Source organism: Mauremys mutica, chromosome 25 (assembly GCF_020497125.1).
Source record: "Mauremys mutica isolate MM-2020 ecotype Southern chromosome 25, ASM2049712v1, whole genome shotgun sequence".
In the NCBI taxonomy this organism is placed as follows: Eukaryota; Metazoa; Chordata; order Testudines; family Geoemydidae; genus Mauremys; species Mauremys mutica.
In genome coordinates, this window is record NC_059096.1 from 7,961,332 (window position 1) to 7,987,882 (window position 26,551).

Sequence of the window (26,551 nt, forward strand, 5' to 3'; positions counted from 1 at the left end):
GAGAGGGTGAGAGGGCAAGGCTGGGTCCTGAGAGAAGCTTGCTGAAAAGAGGAAGGCTCCTGTAGCATTGTCTATGTCCAGCATCAGCCCTGAGAGCAGGAGTCTGTTGAAGTGGGCTGGGAGGTTTGCTCCTGGATGCAGTGTAAACACACCCTGCAAGACCAGAGAGCAGCAGATTGGGTTTGCCTGTTGAGCTCTCTGAGCCAAAGAGAAGGTGGCCCTGGGGTGAGGCAAGAGTCCAGGCAGGCCAGAGGACAGCCTGACCCCCAGGTAAGAGGGACTGGGTAGATGTGCTGTTATTTTTTAGTTCCCTTTTGGATGTGGTTACTCAAGAAGGTGTGGCCTTCTAGCTAATGACTCTGGTGGTAGGTCAAGCTGCAAGTCTCTGTAGCTGAGGAAGGATGGTGGAGAAAAGAAGGCTGGAGAGGAAGGCTGGGCTAGTGGTTAGGATGTTAGTCTAGGATGTCCAAGACCTGGGTTCAAATCCCTGGTCTGCCAGAGACTCCCCATGTAACCCTGGGTGGATCCCTTGGCTTTTGCCTGGGTTATGTAGGAGGTGAGACTGGATGATTAAGAATAGTCTGGTCTGGCTTTCAATCTATGAAGCCAGGCTGAAAAGTGGAAACTGAGGCAGGGCTTCTATGGAGTCTCCCTTGGCCACAAAGGGATTCCCTGGAGCTAGCAGCCCTCTCACAGATACAGATGTTTGTGCTGATGTAAACTACTGGGATGAGCTTAAATGATCAGATGGATCTGTGACGGCTGCCAAATTAATTCAGGGGAGTCCTATGGCCTGTGTGAGGCAGAGGCCAGACTGCAGGGTCACAGTGGTCCCTTTGGGCTTTGTAACCTCTGAACTTCCATGAGTTGTGTTTTTGGGGGGTTTCTTAAAGTCCCCAACTCATGAGTCATGTTGTTTACATGAGAAACTCAGCCATCACTTTTTTTCTTTACCAAATAAGATTCTAGCCTAGCCCCCTGCCCCTCCCCAGCTATGGAGAAAAGCTTGCAATGCCCGGCTGCAAAAAATTCTGACCTTGCTCATCACTTAAAACATCACAACTTTAAGCTGATCTTGTGCTTTTTGAAGGGCTGACTCCTGACTTGTTTTGAATGCTTGGGGTGATGATGCTGGGTGTCTGCAGCAGAGACTTGCATGCAAGTCACAAGCCCGCTGCTATTTAATATAGGTGGGAGGGAAAGACCGAGGGAGGGGGCAGGAGAGAGGATGTTGGTGCTCCAGCCCTCTCCATTTGGCAGCTCAGAGGGGCACCGGGGAGGGGGTTGTGTGTACATGCACTCAGTGCCCATCTGACTGTTTCACTGCTGGGCTTGGAGGCTGCATCAGGAAATCGAGGGGAACAGAAACCAGCCTGCAGTGTGGGAGAAATGGTGACTGAGCCGAAGGGAGGTGGGGAGGGGTGTGTGTGTATGTGTCTCTCTCACATGAAATGGATGCAGAGGAAGAGACAGATCTGGTCACATAGGACATGTGCATTCCAAGACCTGCTCCTGTACTCGTGCCATGGGAGGGGAGCCCTGTGCTCGCAGGGTCGGGGGAATGACTGGGGAAGTGGCAGGTGGCACTGGGCAATGTGCAGCCTGCCCTAGAGGAAAGTGCTTTGGCAAATCAAAGTTGTTTCTGGGTTTTCTAAAAATGCAATTCTCTCCCCCACCCCCTGGGGGGGCGGTTTCTGTAGTGCTAACCACTAGAGACACTTCCTTCCCAGAGATGGGTATAGAACCCAGGAGGCCTGATCCTGCCTCTAACCACTAGGCCCCACTCTCTGTAGTCTCTCCAGACCCCATGCCATGGCAGGTGTAAGAAACCGCTGCCAGGCCCTTCTGGAGCCCTGGGTTTCAAATGACAGGCATCTGCAGCCAGTCCCTGATCGCCAAGCTAAACCAAGGGCTGCCACTGGATAGATTCATTGGCTGAGCCTGGCTGCGGGAAATTGCACCTTTCCTGCGGGGAGGTAGACAAACTCCCTGCCCATGGGCTGGTGGCCAGGCCAGGCTGTGAGGCTTGCTGGGTGGGGGGGCTGACTGCCTTCTGCTGCAGAGACAGACAGAGCTCTGCGATTAGCTTTATCTGTGGGGAGAGTCCAGGGATCCTAGCTTATCTCTGCGCTACCAACCTCCCCACTCCCTCCATGTCACCAGGGACTCTGCCAGGTCTTTAAAAAGGACGGGGAGACCTGGCAAGTGCTGCTAGGGATGGTAACACTCCGTTAACCCTTGCTGTGCCGTGCTGCCCTCCCACACCCAGCCGGGATCATCCCTTGAAAGCCTTGAGACAGCAAAGCCCTTAAGCACCTCCCTACATCCCATTGATTAAGGCCCTTGTTCAGCGCCTCACTAGAAAGGGGCACATGGGGCTCCCCTTGTGGTGCCTAGAAACTAGGTTTGAATTTGGGAGAGCGGGGGATGAAGAAACTCTGTGCCCACCGTGGCGCCTCTCTGCAACGTGTTCTCAGCGCCCTGTCGAGTGCCAAGGGGCTTTGGAGCGTTGATCTCTCCCTAGGGTCCTACTGGCTGCTCTGAAAGCTGAGCACCGCCCAAGTTCTAATGCGCCGATCCTCCCAACATCCCCGTGACGTAGGGAGAGCAGCGCTGCTAGCCCCGTGTTCTAGATGGGAAACTGAGGCACCAAGAGGCTAAGACTTGCCCAAGGTGTTGCAGGAAGAATCAGTAGCCGAACGCCCCCCCTCCAAGTGTCTCCCCGAAAAACCCATAAAGAGACGCACCCATTTGATTTCTCTTGGGCGAATGGCAGCCACTAGCCCTTTGCCTGGCCCACCCTCGCTCCCACTGGGCAAACCTCCCTGGGAGTCAAGGGGCACCAGAATCAGGCCCATCACACACAATGTGCTGTGCCCACTCTGAGCAGCAGGGGGCAGAAGCTTCTAAATTGCTGTTATAGGCACCTTATTCTTTGTATGGCATTCACAGGCCCTGACTGAGATCAGCACTCCAGCGTGCTAGGTGCAGTATGTACACACAGTGAAAGACCCTGCTCTGAAGAGTTTCCAAAGAAAGACCTGGAGAAGGAGTATTAAGAGCAGGGACAGTCTTTTTGTTCCATTTGTACAGTGCCTAGCGCAGTGGGGCCTTATCCAGGACTGAGGCTCCTAGGGGCTAGAATACTTCGTAACTGTCTGTTTCACAGATGGGGAAGGGACTGTCCCAGGGAGCTTGGCATGGCACCCACAGGGCCTGGGTTCCAGGCTATTGCTGAATGGCAGTTCATTTTCTCTTGGTCTGAAAAGCTTTGGTGACTCAGCTCGGTCTGAAGTTTTGGTGATGTAATCGAAGCTTGGGAACTGGAGCCTGCGTCCTATCCATCCTGTGAGTGAGTAACCCTTGGGCATAATCCACGCGTTCGCTGAGGTGCAGAGGGTGAAGGAAACGGAGGGTGAGCGGGTGGAGGCCATTTCTGGCTGCTGCAGCTTAATCTCCAGCTCCGCCATCCTGGTGTTGGAGAATCTCCTGCTCTTCATGCCACGCAGACCCCCAGGGCCCTCTTGTTCAGCCACGTCCGTGTCAAAAAACGGGATTTGCCCCCCTGCAGAATTTGGATTTCTTAGTCATTCCCTCCATGGTCAAAGTGGGCCGAGTCGCCAGAATCTTGACCCCCTTAATCAAATCCACTAGGAGTCAAGACCTGAGCCTGCCGGATCCTGGCTCCTAAAGGATCGCTCAGGCCGTTGGCCTGGCCCTGAGCCTGGAGAACACACAGATGGGCTCCATTTACCTACCTCCCACTCCCCATTCATGAATAAAAAAAATTTTCTTGAGCAAGAAAAGAGACAGTCTCATTCCTTTGACAGACACCCACCCACCCTTCCGGAGAGTGGATCCTGCTCCCCTGAAAGTCTGGCCTTGGGGGGCTGATCCCTTCCACCCTGGGGAAAGGGCCTGATGGAGCCTGGAGCCTGCCCCTGCCTGGGGGCTGGCCCTCCCTACCAGCGCGTCATGGGAAGGGGGCTGGACAGGGGGAGGGCTGCTTGGAGCATCAGCACCAGGGAGAGCTCCCTTTCCTTGGGTTTTGTGATTCACGCCATCAGCAGGGGGTGGAGCGGCTTTTCGGGAGGAGGTGGGGGGAGAGGGGGAAATAGACCCCAGCCATCAGGGGTGGGTGGAGGTGGGGGGCCCCGCGCTGGTGATCTGGGGGCAGAGGAGGGGGGGTTGGCTGGCGGATTGGATGGAATCGAGCTGTATCCAGTCTGCCATGGCTCTCGGGCTCTCCTCCAAGAAAGCCTCTTCCAGGAACATCGCCGTGGAGAGGAAGAATCTCATCACGGTCTGCAGGTGGGTGGGGGCTGCTGGAGGGGAGGGACCGGGGACCCCCTGGGCAGCTTCAGGTGCGGGGGGGGGGAAATGATGGGGGAAGAGGTGGAGCTGGGGTGGGGGGGTGAGATGGGGATTGGGGTGGGGGTGGGATCATCCCAGGTGCAGCTTGGAGGCAGAAATATGCTCCCTGGGTGGCTGATTTTTTTTTGGAGGGGGGGTGAAAGAACGGGCGAGAAGGGAGGGGCTGAGGAGGATGCAGATGACTGGCTGGAGGGGGGTGATGAGGCTGGCTGGGAACTGTCCCTGTGGGAACAGCGCTGGGCCCTCACATTAAGCATCAGTGTGTTACTGAGCAGTATTCGGGGGGGGGGGTGTTGCAATGGGGGGGCTGCAGCTTGAGGGGGAGCTAACAGGCTGTGCAGTGCTGTGTATTAAGCTATTAACTCCTAGGCACGGGGGGGGGGGTGATGATTGATCATTACTAATGATGGGGGGAGGGGATGATCCAGGATGAACAAGGGAGAAAAGCAGCTTGTAGGAGGAATGGAGGTGGGGGGGCACTTGCTGTCCTGTACCCCCCACCCCAAAGGCTGGGCTGGGTGAAGCTGGGACCCAGGCTGGCCAGGTGTGGGCTCCAGGAAGTGACGTCATGGCAGGCCGGGCTCAAGCAGGTGGGGGAGGGGAGGGGGTTGTCATAGCAACACCCTTTCTGGAGCAAGGACTCTGGGCTGAGGGGGCAGTGCCCCCCCAGACCCCAGCGGGTGGTTTGGGGGGTGGCAGGTGTTACTGCCCCGCAGCCCTTGCTCTGGCACGAGTGAAATATCCGCGTGGGAAAGAGGGAGGGATGTGGCCTGCTAATGGGCCGCACCCTGGGCTCTGCCCCCCCCCACCCAGCTGGGCCCTGGGCTATGATCTGGTCTGTAACGAGTCCCAGTTTGGCTTCAGGGCGAAGTGACCCACCTCTATCCCCGAAGGGGGAGAGGGTACAACGTTCTCCACTCAGAGCCCCCTGAAAGCGCCTCCTGCCCAATGCGTGGTGCCGGGTGACCCTGAAGACCTTCATTCACATCCCATCACCATTCCCACCCCCCACACACACACCCCCCCACGCATCCCGCTGCGGGAGCTCACAGCTGGCGCTCTGGGTCAGCAGCCGGTCAGGCCTGGAGAGCAGGATGGTCCCTGCTGTGCTCCGGCTGCTGCACGGGAAAGGGCTGTCCCCTCCGAGGCTGTTCCCCAGGCCAGGCTCCCCTTGTCTTCCGCAGGAGCTCTGGGTCTGCAGTCATTCCTCCAACATCGTGGGGGCTGGTCCCTGGGGGAGAGATGGGGCCCAACCGCACCTCTCACAGTGGACCCCCGCACTTGGTAAAGGGGACAGGAAAAGCTTTGAAGCAGTCAGGGCCCCACTGATTCAAGCACTTCTTTTGCGTGTGCCCGCCCTGAAGAAGGGATGGCTTTGTGAGCAGCAGGGTGGGGGGACTTTTTCTCCCCCTGGCCGCAACAGTGCTGCTGGTATCTGGTCTTGTCGGCTTTTTCCAGGAGCAGAACCACCCAACCCTTCTCTGGGAGTCCGTGGGGGCAGTTTCACTGTCACTGGGGAAGGGTTCTGCCTGTTGGCACTGTGGTAGGTGAGTCCCTCAAGCTTTACTGGTCCCTGTCAGGCTGGGCAGGGCTGTTCTCCTCATCGTAAAGATGGAGACAGTGAGCGGCTAAGTGACATGCCCAAGGCACAGGGAAGCTGCAGCAGAGCCGCAAAACAAACCCGGCTCTCCCAGGTCCCAGGTTAGTCCCCTCACAATGGGCCCATCTTTCTTGCTCCCTCCCTGCCAACCCCACCACATTTTCAAGCTGGGCCTCCCACTTGACTGGCAGCTGCTTTGACAGGCAACGGCCCCTGTCAAATAACAGGAATGGCACAACTGCTGGACTGAGATGTCTTGCCTGGGGAATGCTGCGATCATTAACAAAGGGAGTATCAATGTGGATGCTCCTGAATTCCAGTCCAGGATCTGGCTCTGCTGGGGGACCTTGACTCATCTGTAAAATGGGGATAATAAAACCTCTGTCTCCCAGGCCTACAGAACTCAACACTTGGGTCCCGGTGCAATAGGAGGTATCAGGGTTAGAATCCAGCAGGGTGTGATCCTTGCGGTTTGATGGCTTTCCCAGGTAGTTTCCTCTTTGCAAAACGTGTATGTCTGGTGGTAGACTTTGTCTGAAGTGATTATCTGATGGCTGCTGAAGAGGAGAGGGGAGTCTCAGTCTAGTTCCTACTGAGCAGGGGCCCATGGCCAAGACAGCCACTGCACTGGCTTTTAATGGGTCCTCATGCGGGCCATGGGTTGGGTGGGTCACCAGGCTGAGCCCTGCTTTCTTACTGGGGCTCCTTTGCGGTCACATCGGTGGGTGGCCTATGTTGTACCCTACTGGGCTCAATAGAGGAGGGCACTCCCCAGAGCGATCAGCCTGGCACTGAATTAACTGACAGCATATGAGAAAGGAGAGAAGGAAGCCATCTGGCTCCCCCAAGTCATAAGACTCAGGAGTAGGTTCCTTCTCTGGGATGCTAAAGAGGCTGTTTGAGATCTGCTTGGATTGGCGTGGAGAGGCTACCAAGCGAACATTGATAGGATCTGTAAGAAATAGTGTAGCTCGTCGAAGAGGAGACCAGGAGCCCTTATAATAGATGTGATAGTAACATCGCTGTGGTCCAGTGAATGGGATACTGGCCTGCTGGGAGCTGGAAGAACTGGCGTCTATTCCCAGCTCTGCTACTGTCTGTTGTGTGACCTTGGGCAAGTCACTCCCACCCTGTGTCTGTAAAATCCCACCCTGGGGCCAGGGGATGGATTGTCTCTTACCAACTCCATGCACTGGGAGTCTGATGAGGGTCTCCCAGTGCTATTGAGGAGAGAGCGGGAGAGAAAGTATGTATGTACGACCATTGAATGTTTGAGTTCAACAGCACGGGACCCAGGCCAGAACCTCCAGGCTGCCACTGTTAACCTTTGCCCAGGCTGAAAACTGGCCCCTCATTCCGGTTCCGCTTTCTGCCTCTGCAAGCAGTGATAATACCTCGCCTCTCACTCCATGACACCCCGGTGAGAGGGGCCTTGTCCAAGACCTTTTGAAAGCCTACATCAATTAGGGGCAACCAGTTCTCCTCTCTCCACTGCTTTTATTAACACAGTCGAAGGACTCTAAGATGAGTCAGACCCACTTTTCTTTTTGCAGAAACGGTGCTGGTGAGATCCAGCCAAGCAATTCCCTCGACTCATGCGGACTGTCCCATTGACATCAATGGGGCTACTCACATGCTAGAAATTAAGTGCTTACTTAAGTACTTTGCTGGGTCAGGGCCTAAATCACTCATCCTGCAACTAGATCCATGCAGCTGCCTCCGGGGCACCCCACTGCCACCAACAGGGCCCATGTGGGTGCGGGTGTCTAAATTACTCCATTCCCTGGGAGGGACTAGCAGGATGTTCTCTGCAGGGCTGTGCGCTCCTGCAGCTCTGATGTGTAATTACAGGCTACCGCTACCAGTCACTTAATGTTGCATCCAGCTCCTTGGAGAAGTGGCACCTTTATTTTGCTGCTTTTACTAATGTCAGTTTCTCTCTCTAACTGTGAGCACCATTTTCCCCCTTTCCTCCCCCGCACCATGAGCACTAGAGAATTGGTTTGATCAGCTCAGGCCTGGGCTCCTTGGGGGGCTGGTGTCACAATGGATGCCCTGATTCAGCAACACAAGCGGCTGCCTCCTGCAGCGTGGCCAAGCAGACCGAGATGAAAAGCTCCATTGTCCAATCCTGTTAGTGTCTTTGTTCCCCCGCGATGTATTCTAGCTTCGGTGAAAGGCGGCCTGATGTCCTTAGGCTGGAGTGGGGGCAGGGGAGCGATAGGAGGGGGCTCTCGTGGGGTAGGAAAGCCCAGCCCCCCTGTGAGATCAGGATGATGCTATGCAGCACCCTAAGGAAAAGCACAAGGCCATGAGACTCGGCAAAGGGTGGGTCGAGTGGGCTGGGCTAAGGAGAGCTGGGTTCGGGTCCCAGCTCTGCACAGCCTCCCTGGGTGACCTTGGGGGAGTCACTCCACCTCTCTGTGCCTCGGTTTCTCCATCTGTAAAATGGAGATTAAAACCACTCCCCAGTCTGTGAGCTCATTAGGGCAGGGCCTGTCTCTCCGTTTAGGTCTATACAGCACCTAGCACAACATGGCCCTGATCTACCCTGGAGCCTCCAGGTGCTACCAGAATATAAATAATCATTTTCCATAGGCAACTGTGTGTGAAGGGGAGAGGCTGGGATGGGTGGTAGGTCACTTATTTGCAGTTTACAAACTACAGATTTCCAGTAGGTAAAATGGCCTAGTTTAACATGGTGCATGATTAGCCTTTGGAACTCACTGCTACAAGATGTCGTCTAGGTCAGTAACTTAGTAAGAAGGGCTTTTAAATGAGTGAGAGCTGCATTGGCAGGACAGTAGCCAACAGCAAAATGGCAGTTATGGCACTAGATACAGCCCTTCGACAGCACACGAGAGAGCCTGAAGCACGAAATAAGCCTCAAGCTCCTTAGCACATGGGTCACTTTTACTGTCCCCATCTGCAAATGGGGAAACCAAGGCACAGAATGAGGAAGCGACTTGCCTAGGTTCATACAGGGGCAGAGTGGAGACTGGAACCCAGGAGTCCTGATCCCAGCCCCCTAGTCTCCCCACCAAAGCATATTTTCCCACAGCTAGAAACAGAACCTAAATCGCTTGACTTCCAGTCTCCGGCTCCGATCACTAGACCATGCTCCCTTCCAAAGCTAGGGCCAGACCCTCGGCATCCCAATTTCCAGTCTCCTGCTCTATTTTCCCCACCGGCCTCCCTCCCACACTGTGTCTGTGTCCGTCTCCACTCCCAATGTCACTTTGATTCAGTGTCTAACTGACACCAGTCTAGCAAAAGCCCTTTGCAGGGTTTGAAATGTCGATGATGCCATCTGAAACCAGGAACAACTCCTCCCTGCCCTGCTCCTCCGCTCCCCTCGGGGGACTCGGGCAGGATTCCACTTGCTCTGTGCTGAAAAGCAGGGCCCTAAGAAGGCCGGAGGACAGCTGGGTGCGTAGGTGTCTGAAGAGCTGTCTGGAAACAGCAGATGCCTCGGTGCCGTGAGAAGAGGCAAACAGCGTGATGGGGAAGGAGAGAGCGCTCCTGCTGGCAGACCATTGGCATCCATTTGTAGGTGCCCAAAGAGTGTGTTGATGACAGGATGGCCCATTCTAATCATAGATGTGAGTGGAAAGCAAATGTCTTGGATGCAGGACTCCTGGGTTCTAGTCTGGGCCCTGAAGCAGAGCGTGACGCAGTGATGGGGAGAGGGGTGCAGGACTCCTGAGTTCCCTTCTTCACCCTCACTGACTTCTCCTGTTCTGTGCCTCAGTTTCCCTATCTGTTAAATAGACCTCTTTAATTGGAGGCCTAATTCATTAGTGACTAAAGCACTTTGCTGAGTGATCCTGAGCTGGAGACGGGCATGGGCTTCTCCTATCTGTCCACAGAAGAGCATGCTGCCTCTGTCTACGTGCAGATGCTGTGTAACTGCTTCCTCCACCAGGGAATTACACCACAGATCATGAAATCACGTCATGGCAATGATGGATACGCAAGGAGGAGGGTGTGTGGAGCTGGTGTCCCCAGGCGGATGCTCCCAATTGGAGATGGTGAATCAGTGTTCTGCAGGGCTCCATCGTGCCAGGAGCTGTACATGCACATATTGGGAGAGACCCACCCTCAAAGCGCTTTCAGGCTAAATAGACACGGCAAAGGGAGAAGCAATAGTAGCCCCTAGTTCTTATATCACACTTTTCATCAGTAGAGCTCCAAGTGCTTTACAAAGGAGGTCAGTATCATTACCCCCATTTCGCAGATGGGGACACTGAGGCACAGGGAACAACTTGCCCAAGCTCACCCAACAGCCCTGGGATTGAACCCAGCTCCCACGACCCCCAGTGGGGTGTCTTATCCACTAGGTCACACTGCCTCACCCAAGGTCATACAACAGGCTTAGTGGCAAAACTAGGAATAGCCCCCAACTGTCCTGAGTCTCAGGGTCTGGAGCCTCCAGACCACACTTCCTTACTAGCTTTCAGAGATTCTCCCCGAGGGTCCCCCACAGGAAACTCTTGTCTGCCTCCCCTGCATACATGTCTGTGATTTTTTTTCCCCCCTCCTCCGGTAGATTTTCCGTAAAGACCCTGCTGGAGAAATACACCACGGAGCCCATTGACGATTCGTCGGAGGAGTTCATCAACTTTGCTGCCATTCTAGAGCAGATCCTGAGTCACCGTTTCAAAGGTAACGGTGCGTGTGCTCGCGTGGACTGGCTGGGCTCCCTGCAGGGCATTCGGGGGAGGGGGGGGGCGCATGTGTGTCTGTGCATGCATCATATTTACACACTTCTGCGATGGGAGACGTGCTTATGGTAGGTGTGTCCACAAGCAGAAGTTTGTAGATGTCCACTTCCGTGCGTGTTTGTGCACATCCGTTGCGTGCATGTGTGTGCAACTGTTGGACGCATATTTGTGTGCAATTGTCTGCATCCAGGTGGGCAGATGGCTACTCCTATTGACACTGTGTGTGTGTGTGTGTGTGCGCAACTGTTGTGTGCATGTATCTGCTACGGAGGATGTCTGGAGCCTCCAGCATTGGCCAATGTTTAAGGCAGGCTGGCCCCCTGGACTGCAGGGACCTCTCCTGGTCGCAGCCCAGCCATCTCCTCTTCTCTGCCCCAGGTCCCGTCAGTTGGTTCAGCTCCGATGGGCAGCGCGGCTTCTGGGATTACATCCGCCTGGCCTGCAGCAAGGTCCCCAACAACTGCGTCAGCAGCATCGAGAACATGGAGAACATCAGCACTTCTCGGGCCAAGGTCAGCCAGGGCCCCCGCTGTCTAAGCCAACAAGCTGGGCGGGTCCCGTCAAGGGAGGGGCAAAGCAGCAGACACATGGGAAGGGCAGAGAGCCCATCTCAGTGGGCCTAGCAGGGTCACTGGGCCAAAGGGCCCCTGCCACCCTTAGGCGACCTGGAAAGGGGCACCAGCTAATGGGGCAACAACCTCTGTGCCCATCCTTCCCAGAGGGGTGTCTGTCTGCTGCATTGGAAGGGGACGGTCACAAGACAGTAGCTAGTGCCCAGAGACTACAGTGATGGGCACCCTGTGCTGGATGGATGGGGGGGCGTCCGTGGGAATGGATAGATTAGGTGGGTGGATGGATGGGTGTCGACACTAGCGGCAGGTGCCCCTAACCACCCAGTGCCTTGGGCTCGTCTGTCGCAGGGCCGGGCCTGGATCCGCGTGGCGCTGATGGAGAAACGCATGTCGGAATACATCACCACGGCCCTGAGGGACACCAGAACCACCAGGTGAGCGGCTTCCGCACACAGCAGTGCGCCATCCCGCTGGCGGAGTGCAGACAGGCCGCTTCTCCCACAGCCGGGGCGAGACCGAGGGAGCCCAGTGTTTGCCCGTCTTGGGGCTGCGTTGGTAGGAAGAGCCTACGGGCCACATCCACAGACCACTGTAGCAGGAGAGGCTACTAATCCCCATCATACGTTGCTGCTTCTTGGTCGGAGCAGCAGGGTTGCTGTGTGGCTCAAGTTTCCCAGCCCCTGGGGCAAAGGAGGACCCCATCCCTACCCCTCCTTGCCCCTCACTGGCTCGGTCCACTCGCCTCCTGAATGGGAGCGCGGGAGCCCGTGAAAATGCCCAGGTGAGATGCAGGCACCTCGCCCTGTGCCTCAGACACATGCAGCACAGGCCTCCCCGGGGGCGCGGCGTAGTAAGAGCAGCCCCTTTCGCATTTGCGATGGATTTCACGAGCCAGCGCAGGGGCACAGGCATGTGAGTGTGATCCCTGGGCTTCGTATGGCAGCGCTTGGCTGGGTCTCCATGGCAAGGCTGCGTGAGTGTGAACGGACCCCGTGGAGCTCGTAGCAGTGGGTAAGCATGGCTGTGTGGGAGCATGCGTGGTGGTACTGGGTGTCCGGAAGCCCCCTCCCCAGGGGTAACGGTGTCTGTCCTTCCCTGCAGAAGGTTTTACGACGACGGGGCTATCATGCTGCGAGAGGAGTCCACCGTGCTCACTGGGATGCTGATCGGCCTCAGCGCCATTGACTTCAGGTAGGAGGAGCCTGAGAACAGTGCCTCTTGAAGGGGGCTATGATGGAGGGCTATCAAATCATGACTGGTGTGGAGACAGTGAATAAGGAAGCGTTATTGACCCCTTCACGCAACACAAGAACAATGAAATAAATAGGCAGCAGGTTTAAAACAAACATAAGGAAGTGCTTCTTCACACAATGCACAGTCAACCTGTGGAACTCCTCGCCAGGGGATGTTGTGAAGGCCAAAAGTATAACTGGGTTCAAAAAAGAATTCACCATCAATGGACCTATCCTCCATGTGCTTATTAGCCAAGATGGTCAGGGACACAACCCCAGACTCTGGGTGTCCCTTAACCTCCAACTGCCAGAAGCTGAGATTGGACAACAGGGGATGGATCACTCAATTGGCTGCTCTGTTCATTCCCTCTAAAGCATCTGGCACCAGCCACTGTCAGAAGACAAGATACTGGGCTAGATGGACCATTGATCTGGCTCAGCATGGCTGTTCTTACGTTGAATCAAAATCTGAGGTATTTTTAAAGCACCCATTGCGCAATACCTAGAGCAGGGCTGAATGACCACCTTAGAAAACGCAGAGGGAGACAGACCGACCGACAGGGACAATGCACATTTCTCATATCGAGATCCAGGCACTCTGTGCTCATAGCCAACCAGGGCTCCTCTATCAGGGCTAAAGAATCGCACACAGACCCACTTTCTACAAACACTGAACAAGGGATTTCATTAGAATTACAAAAAACAATCAGCCCAAAACCTACATTAAAAGAATGTTATTAAGGTGGCAAAGAAGTTAGGAAATGCCAGAATTAAGATTGCCTGTTTAACCTTAGTTCAGCCCTTTTGTGTGTACGTATTATGGTCGTCTTTAATGATGTGATCTCACACTATTTTTCCCACAGGACCCCGGCTCATTCAGCGAGCACCAATCAGCTATTTTGTTTTCTGACATCCACGTACTGCATCTTATTCAAACCCCGCTCTGAAGACAGCATTATTCATTTCCTCCTGGGTGTTTTGCCACTAACGCCTCCAAGCGCTTCACGAGTGTGATCCTGGCAACACCCAGGTGGGATGAAGGGTGTTGTTTTCCCCGTATTACAGCTGAGGAACTGCGGCACACAAATTTTCCAGTCGTTTTGGGTGCCCACTTTGAGACACCTACGATGTGATTCTTTTTGGAGTATTTGGCATTAGATCGCACTTTACATCTTCACAGCGCAGCTCCCACTGCCTTCCGTTGCAGCTGATAATGTCCAGCATTTCTGTAACTCAAGCCCCAGGGTTCTGAGTCAGACCCCTGCAAAAACACGAGGATCTCGTACTTAAACCCAGCTTTTCATTAATTAACTCACTCAGCATCACACCGGCAACAGGGCAGAGGAAGGGACAGAATCTAATTCTCCAGAGCAACATTCACCTGCCTTTAACCAGACCATCTTTTCCCTTCCTGCAGTCCCCTGCCTCTTTCACTACCCACCTTCCAACTTCTGCAACCAATGAGGCAGGGCCCCTATACACCATAGCCTCCTTTGCTGAAAAACTCTGGTTCAACCCCAGAGCAGGCCCCGTGCACTGGAGAAAACAGCGTGATCATCTAATTAAAAACAGCAGCATCACGCGTGTGCCCAAGTGGGCTGAACGAAGGTTGCACAGGCACCCTGAATTCTGGCATTGCCTAATATTGGAGTGCTTGACTTTGTAACTTTAATAATGGTGCTCCCGGTGGAGAGAGAAACCGGGAGTGGAAGTTGGCGTGGAGGACAGAGACTGGTACTGGGAGGCAGAGGAGGGAAACTGGGACCGCTTGGAAAAGCGACTGGGAACCAGTGGGGCAGAGGGAAGGAGTTGATGTGGGGAGACAGATCTGACACCCCCACGAGTCATCAGCAAGTGGGAACCTTTAGATCCACCGCACAGATCTCTGCAACTTGAGTTAGCAGCGTAACTGACAGCAATAGTAGGTTGTTATCCTCTCTGTATAGCTGCACTATAGTGAGATGGGATAATTTCCCAGTGGGTTTCACAGATATTTGCTGACAATGGAGGAATGGTGGGTCTCTGGGATCTTGGGTTCCATTCCAGGCCCTGGAGGGCAGTGCGCTCTAATGGGAAAAGACTCTTCTGCCTGTCCTCCCCCCAAGCATGACTCCATCTGCCCTGTCCTCTCCAACATGGCCCTGTCCTGCCTGTTCCCCACCCCAGCTCCTTCTCTCTGTCCCATTCTCCTCCCCGAGCCAGTCTGTCTCCGCTCCTCAGGCTTTCCATCCCAGCCCCAGTCTTCCTGCCTAGCACGTCCTAGTCTCACCCCTCCAGGTTCCTCACCCCAGTCCCAGTCTCTCCCGCACTCCAGTACCTGTCTCCTTGCCCAGCCGTTCCCAGTTTCCTCCCCCAGTTCCTTCTGTGCAGTGCGTTTGCCCAGCCAGTCCCAATTCCCTCCCTCCCAGCACCTCATCTGATCTCTCCCACCCACCCCCCGGGCTCCAGTCACTGCCACCCTCCCCGACGTTCCCAGTCCCCACTGGCTCCCAACCTTCCTCCCTGAGCTCCTTCTCTAATCTGTGTCCTGCCCTCCCCGCCCTCAGCTCCTTGGCCCTGTCTCTTTGCCCAGCCAGTCCCAGTTCTCCCCCTTCACCTCAGATCCCTGTCAGATCTGTCTCCCCACCTCACCTCCTTCCCTCTGCCCCACTGGTTCCCAGTCTCTGGCCCCCCGCACTCCAACTTCCTGGTTTCTCTCTCCCACACAACCAGCCTGCCATCCCAGCCAGGTTCCTCGTCCCCAAGCTCCTGGTCCCAATCCACCCCGCCCTACAGGTCTGGTTCTTGTCCCACAACATGCTCCTCTATGCCTGGGGGCAAGCAGGATGGTCTCTGAGAGCCTGGCTCCCTGCTCTCAGTTCAGAGATTCCAAGGCCAGATGGGGCCATCTCATCTGACCCCCTGCATAACACAAGCCAGGGAGCTTCCCCCAAATAATCCCTAGAGCATAGGCCTGGCCTGGCCCCACAGCTGCAAGGGCGAGGAAAGTCCTGCGGCCCTGCCATGCCCAGCGCGGATGGAATCTCTGTGGAATTGAGCTGCTCAGATCTAATCATTCTGTACGCCGCATTTGTGAACTGCACTTAGTCAAAGGCTTATCACTGGGCCAAATCTGGACGGCTTTTCACCAAAGGGGCAAAAGACCCATCCGTGCCACCTGGGCCCATGGCCCGGCTGCATTTCGTGTCCCTGCACCGAAGTACGGGGTTGCAAGAGCTTTTCAAAGAGGTCACCAGAATTTTTTAACAGCGGCAAAACCAACATATTTTCTCCTGGCCTCATTCTTGGAAATGGCTGAACTGGTCTGGCTAGACCCTTCCAGCCCCACTCCTGCCTGGCTTCCTGCTCCGGACTAAGGACACGGTATGTGTGTCCTCACCTACACTGCCTCCTATTGCACACCCTGCTAGGGAATGTTGGTACTGGAGCAGCAGGGATCTCCCCCCACAGCCAGTGCTCCTGCACCCCACCCCTCCCATAGCACCCCCTGCTGGGAGAGGCTGAGAATGGAGCAGCAGGGATCTCCCCGCCACAGCCAGCACTCCTGCCCCACCCCTACAGCGCCCCATGCTGGGAGAGGCTGGTACTACAGTAGCTGGGAACTCCCCCCACATTCAGTGTTCTTGCACCATCCTCCACAGTGGGAGAGGTTTGGGTAGGTTGCACAGAGGCCTGTTGGTACTGATGGGCAAAAGCTCTGCTGTTCTTTACAAGCAGTTCCTGTCCCAGACCTGACACACTCACTATACCTAATACACCACTTTCATGGTATTTATCCAAGAAGGGTAGCGTGTGAGGTCTCCACTGAAAGCTTGTGACTTGTCAAGACTCATAATCATTGTGAGTTGCATGTACGGGTTCCACCCTTAAGGAATGATATAGCTACATTGAAAACTATGCCTTATCGTCAGCGGGGAATCCTATGTGACGGCCCATTCAAGCAGGAAGGGGTTGTCACCCATCCCTGGTCAGCCGGAGCCATAATGCAAGGTTCAGTTGTCTACCCTTGCCTAGAGCAATCAATGGAAAGCCACCAAAGACAACTGCAAACAATCCAGGCCCCCATGGAGGTAAAAAGAAACATTAGAGCAGATGGGATCACGGTGCCTGTCAGTAAAGACAAAAGGCTGGTTTGGTGTTTCACAGAGTGGACAAAGACCCTCCGCATCCTTTCACTGAGGAGACCTCTTCTTGAGCGGAGTGTTTCACAAAAGATTGGCTTGTGGGTCCTGGGAAGCCAGCTAGCTCTGCGGCAGACTGAACTTTGGGACGGGGCGGGGGGGAACCTATTGTATTAACTAGGAAAGGAAGCGATTCATAAGTGTAGGCCCTAGTGCATGTTCTGTGATTTGTTATGTATTGTAACCCTTTTTCTCTCTCTCCCGCTCTTGTTCCCTGGTGGAACCTCTAGTCTTTCTTATAACAAAACCAAAGAAGGTTTATTTATGTGCTGCGTGCCATACAAGAGCAGCAATCTAAGGTTAAACCGGGGTACACTGTTCCCTTGGGGGCAGATCTGGGATTTCTGTGAGTAACCCGGGGCTGGGTGTCCCAGGAACGCCTCAAGAGGGCTCAGGGGCTGGGATGCACTTCTTGTGATCTTGCCAGGCAAAGACAGGGCTGGGATACACCAGAGGAGGGGGCTTGAGTGGCTGACCGGCTGGTGATATTAGGCAGCTGATGCCCAGCCAGGCCCAGGCATCAGGGAAAAAGAAGGTGACTCTCAGTCCCGGGTACCCCAAGAACGGTGTCAGGGTAGTTAGATCCACAGGAAAATGTTTCCAGCTCTGACCCCAGGAGTTCTGGGGCAATGTCGATCGATCGGTTTTGCCTGAACTCCTTTTTCTCATTGTGTCTTTCAGTTTCTGCTTGAAAGGGGAAGTAATGGACGGGAAAACCCCTGTTGTCATTGACTACACCCCGTATCTGAAGTTTACACAGAGGTAACAGCTACTGTATCATCCACCCAATGAGCCAGCCACTGTCAATGTGGGGGGCCCAGCACCCTGGAGTTCCGCTCAGCTCCTATTAGTGGCACCGACAGACCCCAACCACGGTCAGGGCCCCAGGGTGCTGGGTGCTGCACAGACGCCTGGTAAGAGGCAGTCCCTGCCCCAAGGAGCTTACAATCAAACAGACAAGTGGTGGGAGGGGAAAGTGGAGGCCCAGTGAGTGGAAGTGACTTGCCCACAGCAGATCTGGGCAAGGAACCCAGGTCTCCTGAGTCCCAGATGGTGGTGGTAGGCACTGGACCATGATGTCTGTCTTATGGGAGGTTAGTCAGCTGGGTGCTAAGACCAGCCTCCCTCTCCTATTGGCTCCAGGTCGCTTTGTTGTTATGTAGATAGATTTTTACAGCCCTTTGCCCCTCCCACTGTGCATCACTGCACACGGAGGGGATGCTGCGTCCCGACGCCCGTAGTTATCACAGCCGAACCCCCCCGCCAGGAGGGTCTGCAATTGCGTAACTGCATCATGCAACTAAGAACCCCCAGGCTTGTATTTCCAAGCCGATACCTACCCTGTCACTAAGGATTCTGGGTAAATGTAGTCCCGTTTCCTGTACGAAGCACCACAAACGCTCTCCCTAGAGAAGACACTGTGCCCGTTGCTACGGCGCCATCACATACATCCACCCAGCACCTAGGAGAGGCGCTGAAGAGCAGGTCAGTGAGTCTTGCAAACCGAGAGGAGGTGCAGAGAAATAGTCCCAAGGGGTCGAGAGAGAACAGTTGGATTTCAGCTTGGAAAAACAAGAGCTGGCACGTTCCGGGGGAAAGGATCCAAGGCTGACGTTCAGTGGCCGGGGGAACCGTGGGAAAGAGCGATGCAGAGAGAGCACTAGGGGGCGACAGAGAGCAACGGGCGAATCAGGCGATTCAAAGCCCTGTGACAGCCAAGACGCTCTTTGGGATAGGGACTTTCTCTGTGTTTGTACAGCCCCTAACACAAGGGGCCCCATCACGGCCGGTCCTTAGGCACAATGCAGTTAATAATCAGGCCAGTGCTGTTTTCAGGGTGTCTCGCAGCAGGAAGGCGATTAGTGCCTTGCTGGAGCGACGTCGCTGGGCACCCAGCTCTGAGCGCTCCATAGGCTGGAGCCACGGCAGGGATTCAACGGGCCAGAGGGAGTGATTTAGGGGCAAGGCTGAACTATTGGGTTACATTTCTGTCTCTCCAGAGCTCCCAGAGTGCTTCACATGGCAGCGCCTCTGGGCTGAGGGAACCCGCCCACCACTCAGCACAGGCCTGGGGGAGGAAGGAAGCAAGAACGCCCCCCAGGGACAATGGGGCAAACCATTAGGAAAAAGCGCCACGAGATCTTTCCCGAGTGGACAGGGCCGTCGGGACGCCCTGGACAGCTCCCCGTGCAGCACAGCGAAGGGAGCTCAGTCCGGCCTCTGCAGGATGGCAAAGTGCCAGGCTCTGACCCTATTACCGTGATTCCATTTGCTGCACTAAATCTGGGCTGGAACCCAGGGGTCCGGGGGTTTGGCTCCAAACCCCAGCTCTGATCTGCTTGCCGCAGTGGAGAGCTCTTATTAGCTGGCAACAGTGCCATGTTCTTTAGCGTCTCCGACGCTCTCACTCACTCCCCAGTCCTTGCCAAGCCGTCCAGTCAGGCAAAATCAGCCCAGACAACAATGACTCGGAGCTGTGCCGTCCGGTGCCCCCCTCCACTCGCTGAGCCTCACTCCTGCTCCCAGGACCCCCCTGACCCTCCCCGCCAAGTCGGGGCAGACGGGGAGCTAACTTCTCCCGCTGAGCCCCTGGTTCTCTGGGCAGCTACGATTACCTGAGCGACGAGGAGGACCGGAGGAGCATGGAGAGCAGCACGAGCGAGGAGAGCTCCCCCGAGCACCCCTACCAGCTGCTGGTCACCGACGAGGACAGCTGGTACAACAAGTGGCGTAAGATGGAGCAGAAGTTCCGCATCGTGTATGCGCAGAAGGTACCCGGGCATCAGGCTGTGAGGGGTGTGGATTAGGGGTGGGGGGGGTGGTTTTGAGCCTCACTCCTAGATATGTGGGGCTGGAAGGGACCTCGGGAGGTCATCTCGTCCAGCCCCCAGTGTTGAAGCAGAGACAAGTAACCCTGGGGGAGCCTTGCTGCTTCCTGCACGGCAGCTCCTACGCCCAGCAGCACCAGTGACCCTGGCCGGCCCCCGCACCCACCTGCTCCCTCCCCAGCAGAATGGTGCTCCCGCTTCCCCTCCGGGCATGCTGCTGGGGGGTACGGCCCCAGCCCTGCTGCCTGGGCTGGAGGCTGCTGCTCCAGGAGTGCAGCAGCCTCCACGAGGGTGGTCCTGGCATGCATCCTCTATCTGTCCGTGCCGCCAGATCCCTCCCCTGGCAGAGCTGGCCTGGGCATGGGGTGCCACGCCCACAGTTGTGCATCCCCAGGCCCAGCCCCCACCAGCGAGCTCACTCCTCACTGCAGCCAGTGCAAGGCCTGCCCCGCCCCACCCCGCCGGGCCTGATCCCTGCCTGTGCCCCAGGGGTACCTGGAGGAGCTGGTGCGGCTCCGGGAATCCCAGCTGAAGGACCTGGAGGCGGAGAACAAGCGTCTGCAGATGAGGCTGGAGGAGGTGAAGGTGCAGAACCAGCTGGAGAAGAGGGAGCTGGAGGGCGTCATCCTGGAACTGCAGGAGCAACTGTGAGTCCATCAGAAAAACCCTGCCCCATGCAGGGAGGGGCACTCTCCTCCCCTCCCCCCAAGCTCCCTGTGCCCCACACTGGGAGAGGCTCTCTGCTCCCCTCAAGCTCCCTGTGCCCCACACGGGGAGGGGCTCTCCCCCCACCCCCATCAGCTCCTCCTGGCCCACGGGGGGAGGGGCTCTCTCCTTTCCTCCCCCCATCAGTTCCCTCTGCCCCAGAGTTCCCTCCCTGCCATGTTGTACGTGGCTGCTAGCCCTGCTGGGAGGCGAGTAGGGCTCTGTGTTCCTGGCCCCATCTCTTGGGGCAGGCCCTGGCCCGCTGCGCATCACATCCTCCCCTCCTCCTCCTCCTCTGCCTCCAGGACGGGCCTGATCCCCTGTGAGAACACCCAGCTCTCCAAGGAGATGGCCACGCCGCTGGCGAACCAGTGGCCGTCGCTGGGGACCCTCAATGGGAACGAGAGCGGGTCAGACGCCAAGCTGTACAGGAGGTGAATCCCCAGGGAGGAGACCCCGAGGAGCCGGGCCCGGGTGGGGGGCAGCGTGCAGGGCAGCAAGAGGAGACGCTCAGGGAGGCAGGGGCTGGTCCCTATGAACCTCCCACCTTCAGATGCTGCTCTGAGCCGTCTGCCAAGGCTGCATGGGGGTGCAGGGTTCCCGAGGAGAGGGTGTGTGTGTCCGTCCGTCCGTCCGTCCATGCAGGGGAAAGGGGGGAGTAGCTCACCATGCAGAACAGTGAGGAGGAGGGAAGAGCCGGACGTTCTCTGAAACCAGCCACAGCTCCAGTGCTGGGATCTGGGCTCCGTTTCGGAGGAACCTTCAGGCTGGTTCGGGTTTTATCCGACTCCATGGCCCTGAAGCTTGTGTAAAACCCTGCTCCCCTGGGAAGGGATAGGGGAGTTGGGTGGGGGGTATAGCCCAGAGCCAGCAACCCCATCTCCTGCCAGCAGAGGAGAGAAGTGGCATCCCAAACCAGGGGGCTGGCAGGTGTATTCCAACATCCTTCCCAGCCCGGGGGTAACTCGGGGGCTGGTCTAGTCATCCAGGGATGGAGGCCAAGGGGCCTGAGGCCTGACAAACACCAGGGAGAGCCTCCGAGACTGTTAGGCCAGATGGGACCATTATGACCATTTAGCCTGACCTCCTGCAGGACATGAGACCCTCGCCCTGTCATCAAGGCCCTATCTGGTGGCTGAGCTGGAGCAGAGCTTTTAGAAAGATCTCCAGGTTTGATTTAATGACTTCAAGCAATGGAGAATCCAACATGTCCCCTGATAAGTTGTTCCAGTGGTTAATTAACTCTGTGTGTGTGTGTGTGTGTGTGTGTGTGGAGTCTAGATGGTTAGACAGAGAGGAGCCTAGACAGGTGGATGGTCAGATGGAGGGAGGAGCCTGGAAGGATGGAGGGTCAGACAGGGAGGGAGGAGCCTAGACAGGTGGAAGGATGGAGGGTCAGACAGGGAGGGAGGAGCCTAGACAGGTGGAAGGATGGAGGGTCAGACGGAGGGAGGGGCCTAGACGGATGGAAGGATGGAGGGTCAGATGGAGGGAGGGGCCTAGACGGGTGGAAGGATGGAGGGTCAGACGGAGGGAGGGGCCTAGACAGGTGGAAGGATGGAGGGTCAGACGGAGGGAGGAGCCTAGACGGGTGGAAGGATGGAGGGTCAGACGGAGGGAGGAGCCTAGACGGATGGAAGGATGGAGGGTCAGACGGAGGGAGGGGCCTAGACGGATGGAAGGATGGAGGGTCAGACGGAGGGAGGAGCCTAGACAGGTGGAAGGATGGAGGGTCAGACGGAGGGAGGAGCCTAGACGGGTGGAAGGATGGAGGGTCAGACGGAGGGAGGAGCCTAGACAGGTGGAAGGATGGAGGGTCAGACGGAGGGAGGAGCCTAGACAGGTGGAAGGATGGAGGGTCAGACGGAGGGAGGAGCCTAGACGGATGGAAGGATGGAGGGTCAGACGGAGGGAGGGGCCTAGACGGATGGAAGGATGGAGGGTCAGACGGAGGGAGGAGCCTAGACAGATGGAAGGATGGAGGGTCAGACGGAGGGAGGAGCCTAGACGGGTGGAAGGATGGAGGGTCAGACGGAGGGAGGAGCCTAGACAGGTGGAAGGATGGAGGGTCAGACGAAGGGAGGAGCCTAGACAGGTGGAAGGATGGAGGGTCAGATGGAGGGAGGAGCCTAGACGGATGGAAGGATGGAGGGTCAGACGGAGGGAGGGGCCTAGACGGATGGAAGGATGGAGGGTCAGACGGAGGGAGGAGCCTAGACAGGTGGAAGGATGGAGGGTCAGATGGAGGGAGGAGCCTAGACGGGTGGAAGGATGGAGGGTCAGACGGAGGGAGGAGCCTAGACAGGTGGAAGGATGGAGGGTCAGACGGAGGGAGGGGCCTAGACGGATGGAAGGATGGAGGGTCAGACGGAGGGAGGGGCCTAGACGGATGGAAGGATGGAGGGTCAGACGGAGGGAGGGGCCTAGACAGGTGGAAGGATGGAGGGTCAGACGGAGGGAGGGGCCTAGACAGGTGGAAGGATGGAGGGTCAGACAGGGAGGGAGGGGCCTAGACGGGTGGAAGGATGGAGGGTCAGACGGAGGGAGGGGCCTAGACAGGTGGAAGGATGGAGGGTCAGACGGAGGGAGGGGCCTAGACGGATGGAAGGATGGAGGGTCAGACAGGGAGGGAGGAGCCTAGATGGGTGGAAGGATGGAGGGTCAGACGGAGGGAGGGGCCTAGACAGGTGGAAGGATGGAGGGTCAGATGGAGGGAGGGGCCTAGACGGGTGGAAGGATGGAGGGTCAGACGGAGGGAGGAGCCTAGACAGGTGGAAGGATGGAGGGTCAGACGGAGGGAGGAGCCTAGACGGGTGGAAGGATGGAGGGTCAGACGGAGGGAGGAGCCTAGACAGAGGTGTGGTTGGATGGACAGATGGGGGGTGAATAGGGTAAGATACCCAGCTCGGGATGTCTCCCTTCCAGGACTCCCCATCCTCCCCACCCCAGCGGTGTTGCATTGCCTCTCAGGCCGGCTGCGAGCTGTCTGCTGGGGGCAGTGGGCTCGGGAGATTGATAATCTCACCCTCTGGACAGACATGCTTCCGCTCCTAGTTAGCAGAGACCAGGCAATAGGGCCCAGCTGCTGTGCGGTGACTTACTGCCTGAGAGCCACCCCGCTGCAGCCATGCGTAAAGTGAAGCGTGTGCTTGCCCGGATCAGGGCCTAGGTCTTGGTTCCCAGGCTGTTCCCGGAACAATGCGACCCCGCCAGGCGCAGTGGGGCCCCCCAGCCAGTGGCCGGGGGGACTCCAGAGGCACCCAGCTCCCCAGCGCGCAGGGCTCCAGGAGAATTTGCAGCGCACCGTGGGAACTGAAAGACCCTCTGACACGGTCACCCGGCAGCCGCAGGAACTCCCGGGGGGGATGCGCCGGGGTTTTGAATGCTGCTCAGGCTCCTCCGGGCCAGGAATAACGGCGCTGTCTCTCGCAGGCACAGCTTCATGAGCACGGATCAGCTGTCGGCGGAGATCAGCCTGAGCTCGGATTCCCAGAGGCTGGGGGAAGGCAAGCAAGAAGGAGAGCCCTGGGGGCCATTGGGTAAGCCCCCGGGCCCAGGGAGCGGGTCGGTGCGGGGAATGGCAAGCCAGGGCTGGGAGGCAGAAGTTACCTATTAGCAGACACCTGGGGTTGGAGGAAGACCCTAGCACCTGTCTGCAAGAGGGAGGGGCTGGTACGAGAGGCCTGGGAATGTAGAGGTGAACCTGGAAATGGAACCCCGGCATCCTGCCTCCCAGCTCCTTGATCTAACCCCCAGCCTGCATTCTGCGGTGATCAGCCACAATGGAGCTGGAGCAATTTACACGGGAAACAAGGCGTACGTTTAGGGTCATTCTCCACTGGAGCAACTTACCAAGGGTGGTGGTGGATTCTCCATCCCTGGCGATACTTATATCCAGACTGGATGTGGTTCTAAACCCTCTGCTCTCGGAATTCCTTGGGAGAAGTTCTCTGGCCTGCGTCACGCAGCTCGGGCAAGGTGATCGCAATGGTCCCTTCTGGCCTTGGACTCTAGGAATCTGTGTTCCTGTAGGAAGCTGGCTTGGGGCAGTTCCTGTAGGATGTAGAGATTAGAGCCAGGGGAATTGGGAGCCAGGCCTGGGGGGAGGGCTCCCTGGCTTTCAGCGGGAGTGGGGTCTAGGGGTGAGAGCAGGAGACTGGGAATCGGGGCTCCTGAGTTCTAGTCCTGGCTCCGCAACTGACTTCCAGTAGGACTTTGGACAAGTCATTTAGCACCTTGTCCACTCTCCACCAGGAAAAGCGGGCAGGGATTTTTGAACGGCCTGGGTTGGGCCGGGCCCCTGCTCTGACCTGCCCTCTTTCAATTCCCCTCTGCCCTCCAGGGAAGGACCCCACCCCATCCATGCTGGGGCTCTGCGGCTCCCTGGCCTCCCTCCCAAGCTGCAGGTCCCTGGCCAGCCTGAAATCTAACGAGTGCCTGGTGAGTGACAGCAACGAAGCCAGCCCCACCCACAGCCCCAGTTGAGACGCTGGGCGGCGCCACTTGTCCTGGGATCGGCGGGTCCCACCGGGGAGCCAAGAGGCGAACCAAGGAGCCGCCACCATCTCAAACCAACGGGACCAAAGCGACAGGCAAATGGACCTTACTGAACTTCTTGAGGGGCTGGGGCAGCCAGCCCCACCCTGGCTGATTCGCTGCATCCTTACAGACGCGGGCCCCATTCCTACCGAGGGACGCTTAACCGAGTACTTAATATCCTACGCGCGTACGGAGCCGGAAGGATCCCGACGTGCTTTGTGAAATGTGCTGCAGAAAAGCAGCCACCTCTGGGGTGGACCAAGGCAGCCGTTTAACCGCCGTGCTGCACAGCAGCTGAAGGACAGGGCGTGAAGAAGGATCCTGCCCCTGACTGAAATTGCAAAAGTGGGAGGAGTTGGGGGGGGAGGTCAGGACATAAATCCTGCATCTGGAGCTTTCGCTTGGCTGGAAAGGGTGAAGCGGGGAGGCGGGGTGGGGCACTGTCACACGGCCATGGCCTCCCCTTGGGGCCCGCCCTGGCCAGCGTCCCACCCTGGGGACTTTATCGCTGCTCTGGAACCAGCTGATTGGGGCCGAGATGCCTCCTCCCAGCAGGACGCTGTGTGGCCCCCCAGGCGCGTGAGACGCCCAGTGCAGGGAGCTGGGGGGCTGGGAAGGGGAGGAACTGTCAGCTCATACCTGCTTCCCTCAGCCCGGCACCACAGCCATGGACTTCTGTGCCCTTCTGCCACGGGCCGGATGCTTTGACAAAGCGGCTTTGCAGCCCAGGGGCCTGTCTGCCCCGTGGAGGTGAGACTCCCCCAGACTGCTCCCTCCTTCGGTTTTGCGTGCCCCGTCATGCCCAGCAACCATCCCCGCCTCGGTGCGGGGAGGGGATTCTGCCTCCTCCACCACCCATGTCCTGCTGCTGCCCTGCGTGTCTCGCTCCTGAGCGCCCCCAGCCGGGCCAGGTCGCGCACCCTCTGACGGGGAGCATCGCCCCAGCGCCCCCCTGACGTTTTCTAGCCCCGGCTCGGGGGAGGCCCTGTCGAAGCAAACAGACAATAAATGCAGATATGAGCTGGGTCTGATTTGGAGTGAGGGGGGGCTAAGCCGGTGCCGCGGTCGGTCTCCCATTGTTTTCAACGTAGATGTAACCCCCAGCTCAGTGCATTGTAGGGGCCCCTCGGTGCCCCCCCTGCAGACACACGCGTCTCTTACAACCCCAGACAGACGCGTTCTTTAGCTCAGGCTAAGAGCAGGTGCTTGGAGCTCTGGGTCAGTCCTGGGCTGTTGGCCAGCTGGCGGTCAGCGCAGATAGAGCGAAACGCCCACACAAAATGCCCTGGCACCCGCCGGGGCTCCTGTAGCTGATGGAAACTGGCTCCCTAACGAGGGAGTTGCGGGGGGACGTTACGGTGAGACTGAGTCATGACCACTCAGGCAGGGTGCCCCAGGGGTCATGGAGGTGGGCGCATGCACCCACCCTCCAAGCCTGGCGCAAAGGTGCCCAGCTCCTCCGCCACTAGCCACCGCGCCCCTCTCCATCACAGCCAAGCCATTCAGATGCAGCCCCTGATTTTAGAAGCCCCCCCGCAAGGTGCCTTGCGGCCTGATTTTCAGAGAGCGCTGAGCCCCTGTGCGACTGCTCGCAAAGGCCTGCAGTCAATGGGAGCTAGCGGTGCTGAGCACCAATGCAACCCGGGTTCCCCGTGAGCTCTCACGCTGGGTCCCTGCAGCCAGCAGCCTGCGGAGGTACAGGTGCGGCTGCCCTCATGCCTAACCCTAGCGCTACACCGCTGGGCGCCACCCTCCCGGGGTTAAGCGGACGTCTGCTCAAGCTGTCCCGGAAAGAC

At 57.3% G+C, this 26,551-nt stretch overlaps 1 protein-coding gene across 6 annotated transcripts; it reads left to right on the forward strand.

The window, feature by feature from the left end:
• RUNDC3A (RUN domain containing 3A) lies at positions 1-25,779 on the forward strand. Of its 6 annotated transcripts, none has more exons than XM_044999890.1 (11): positions 1-230; positions 10,524-10,639; positions 11,077-11,210; positions 11,619-11,704; positions 12,372-12,461; positions 17,365-17,445; positions 19,289-19,454; positions 20,001-20,158; positions 20,522-20,650; positions 23,649-23,755; positions 24,559-25,779. In XM_044999890.1, the coding sequence occupies exons 1-11, from the start codon at positions 136-138 to the stop codon at positions 24,699-24,701; spliced, it is 1,305 nt and encodes a 434-aa protein (XP_044855825.1). In that variant the 5' UTR covers positions 1-135; the 3' UTR covers positions 24,702-25,779. The 6 variants fall into 6 exon arrangements, with proteins under 6 accessions (XP_044855825.1, XP_044855827.1, XP_044855829.1 ...); XM_044999892.1 differs by having other exon boundaries at positions 94-270; XM_044999894.1 differs by lacking the exon at positions 1-230 and adding an exon at positions 3,334-3,352.
• Positions 25,780-26,551: the final 772 nt, after the last annotated feature.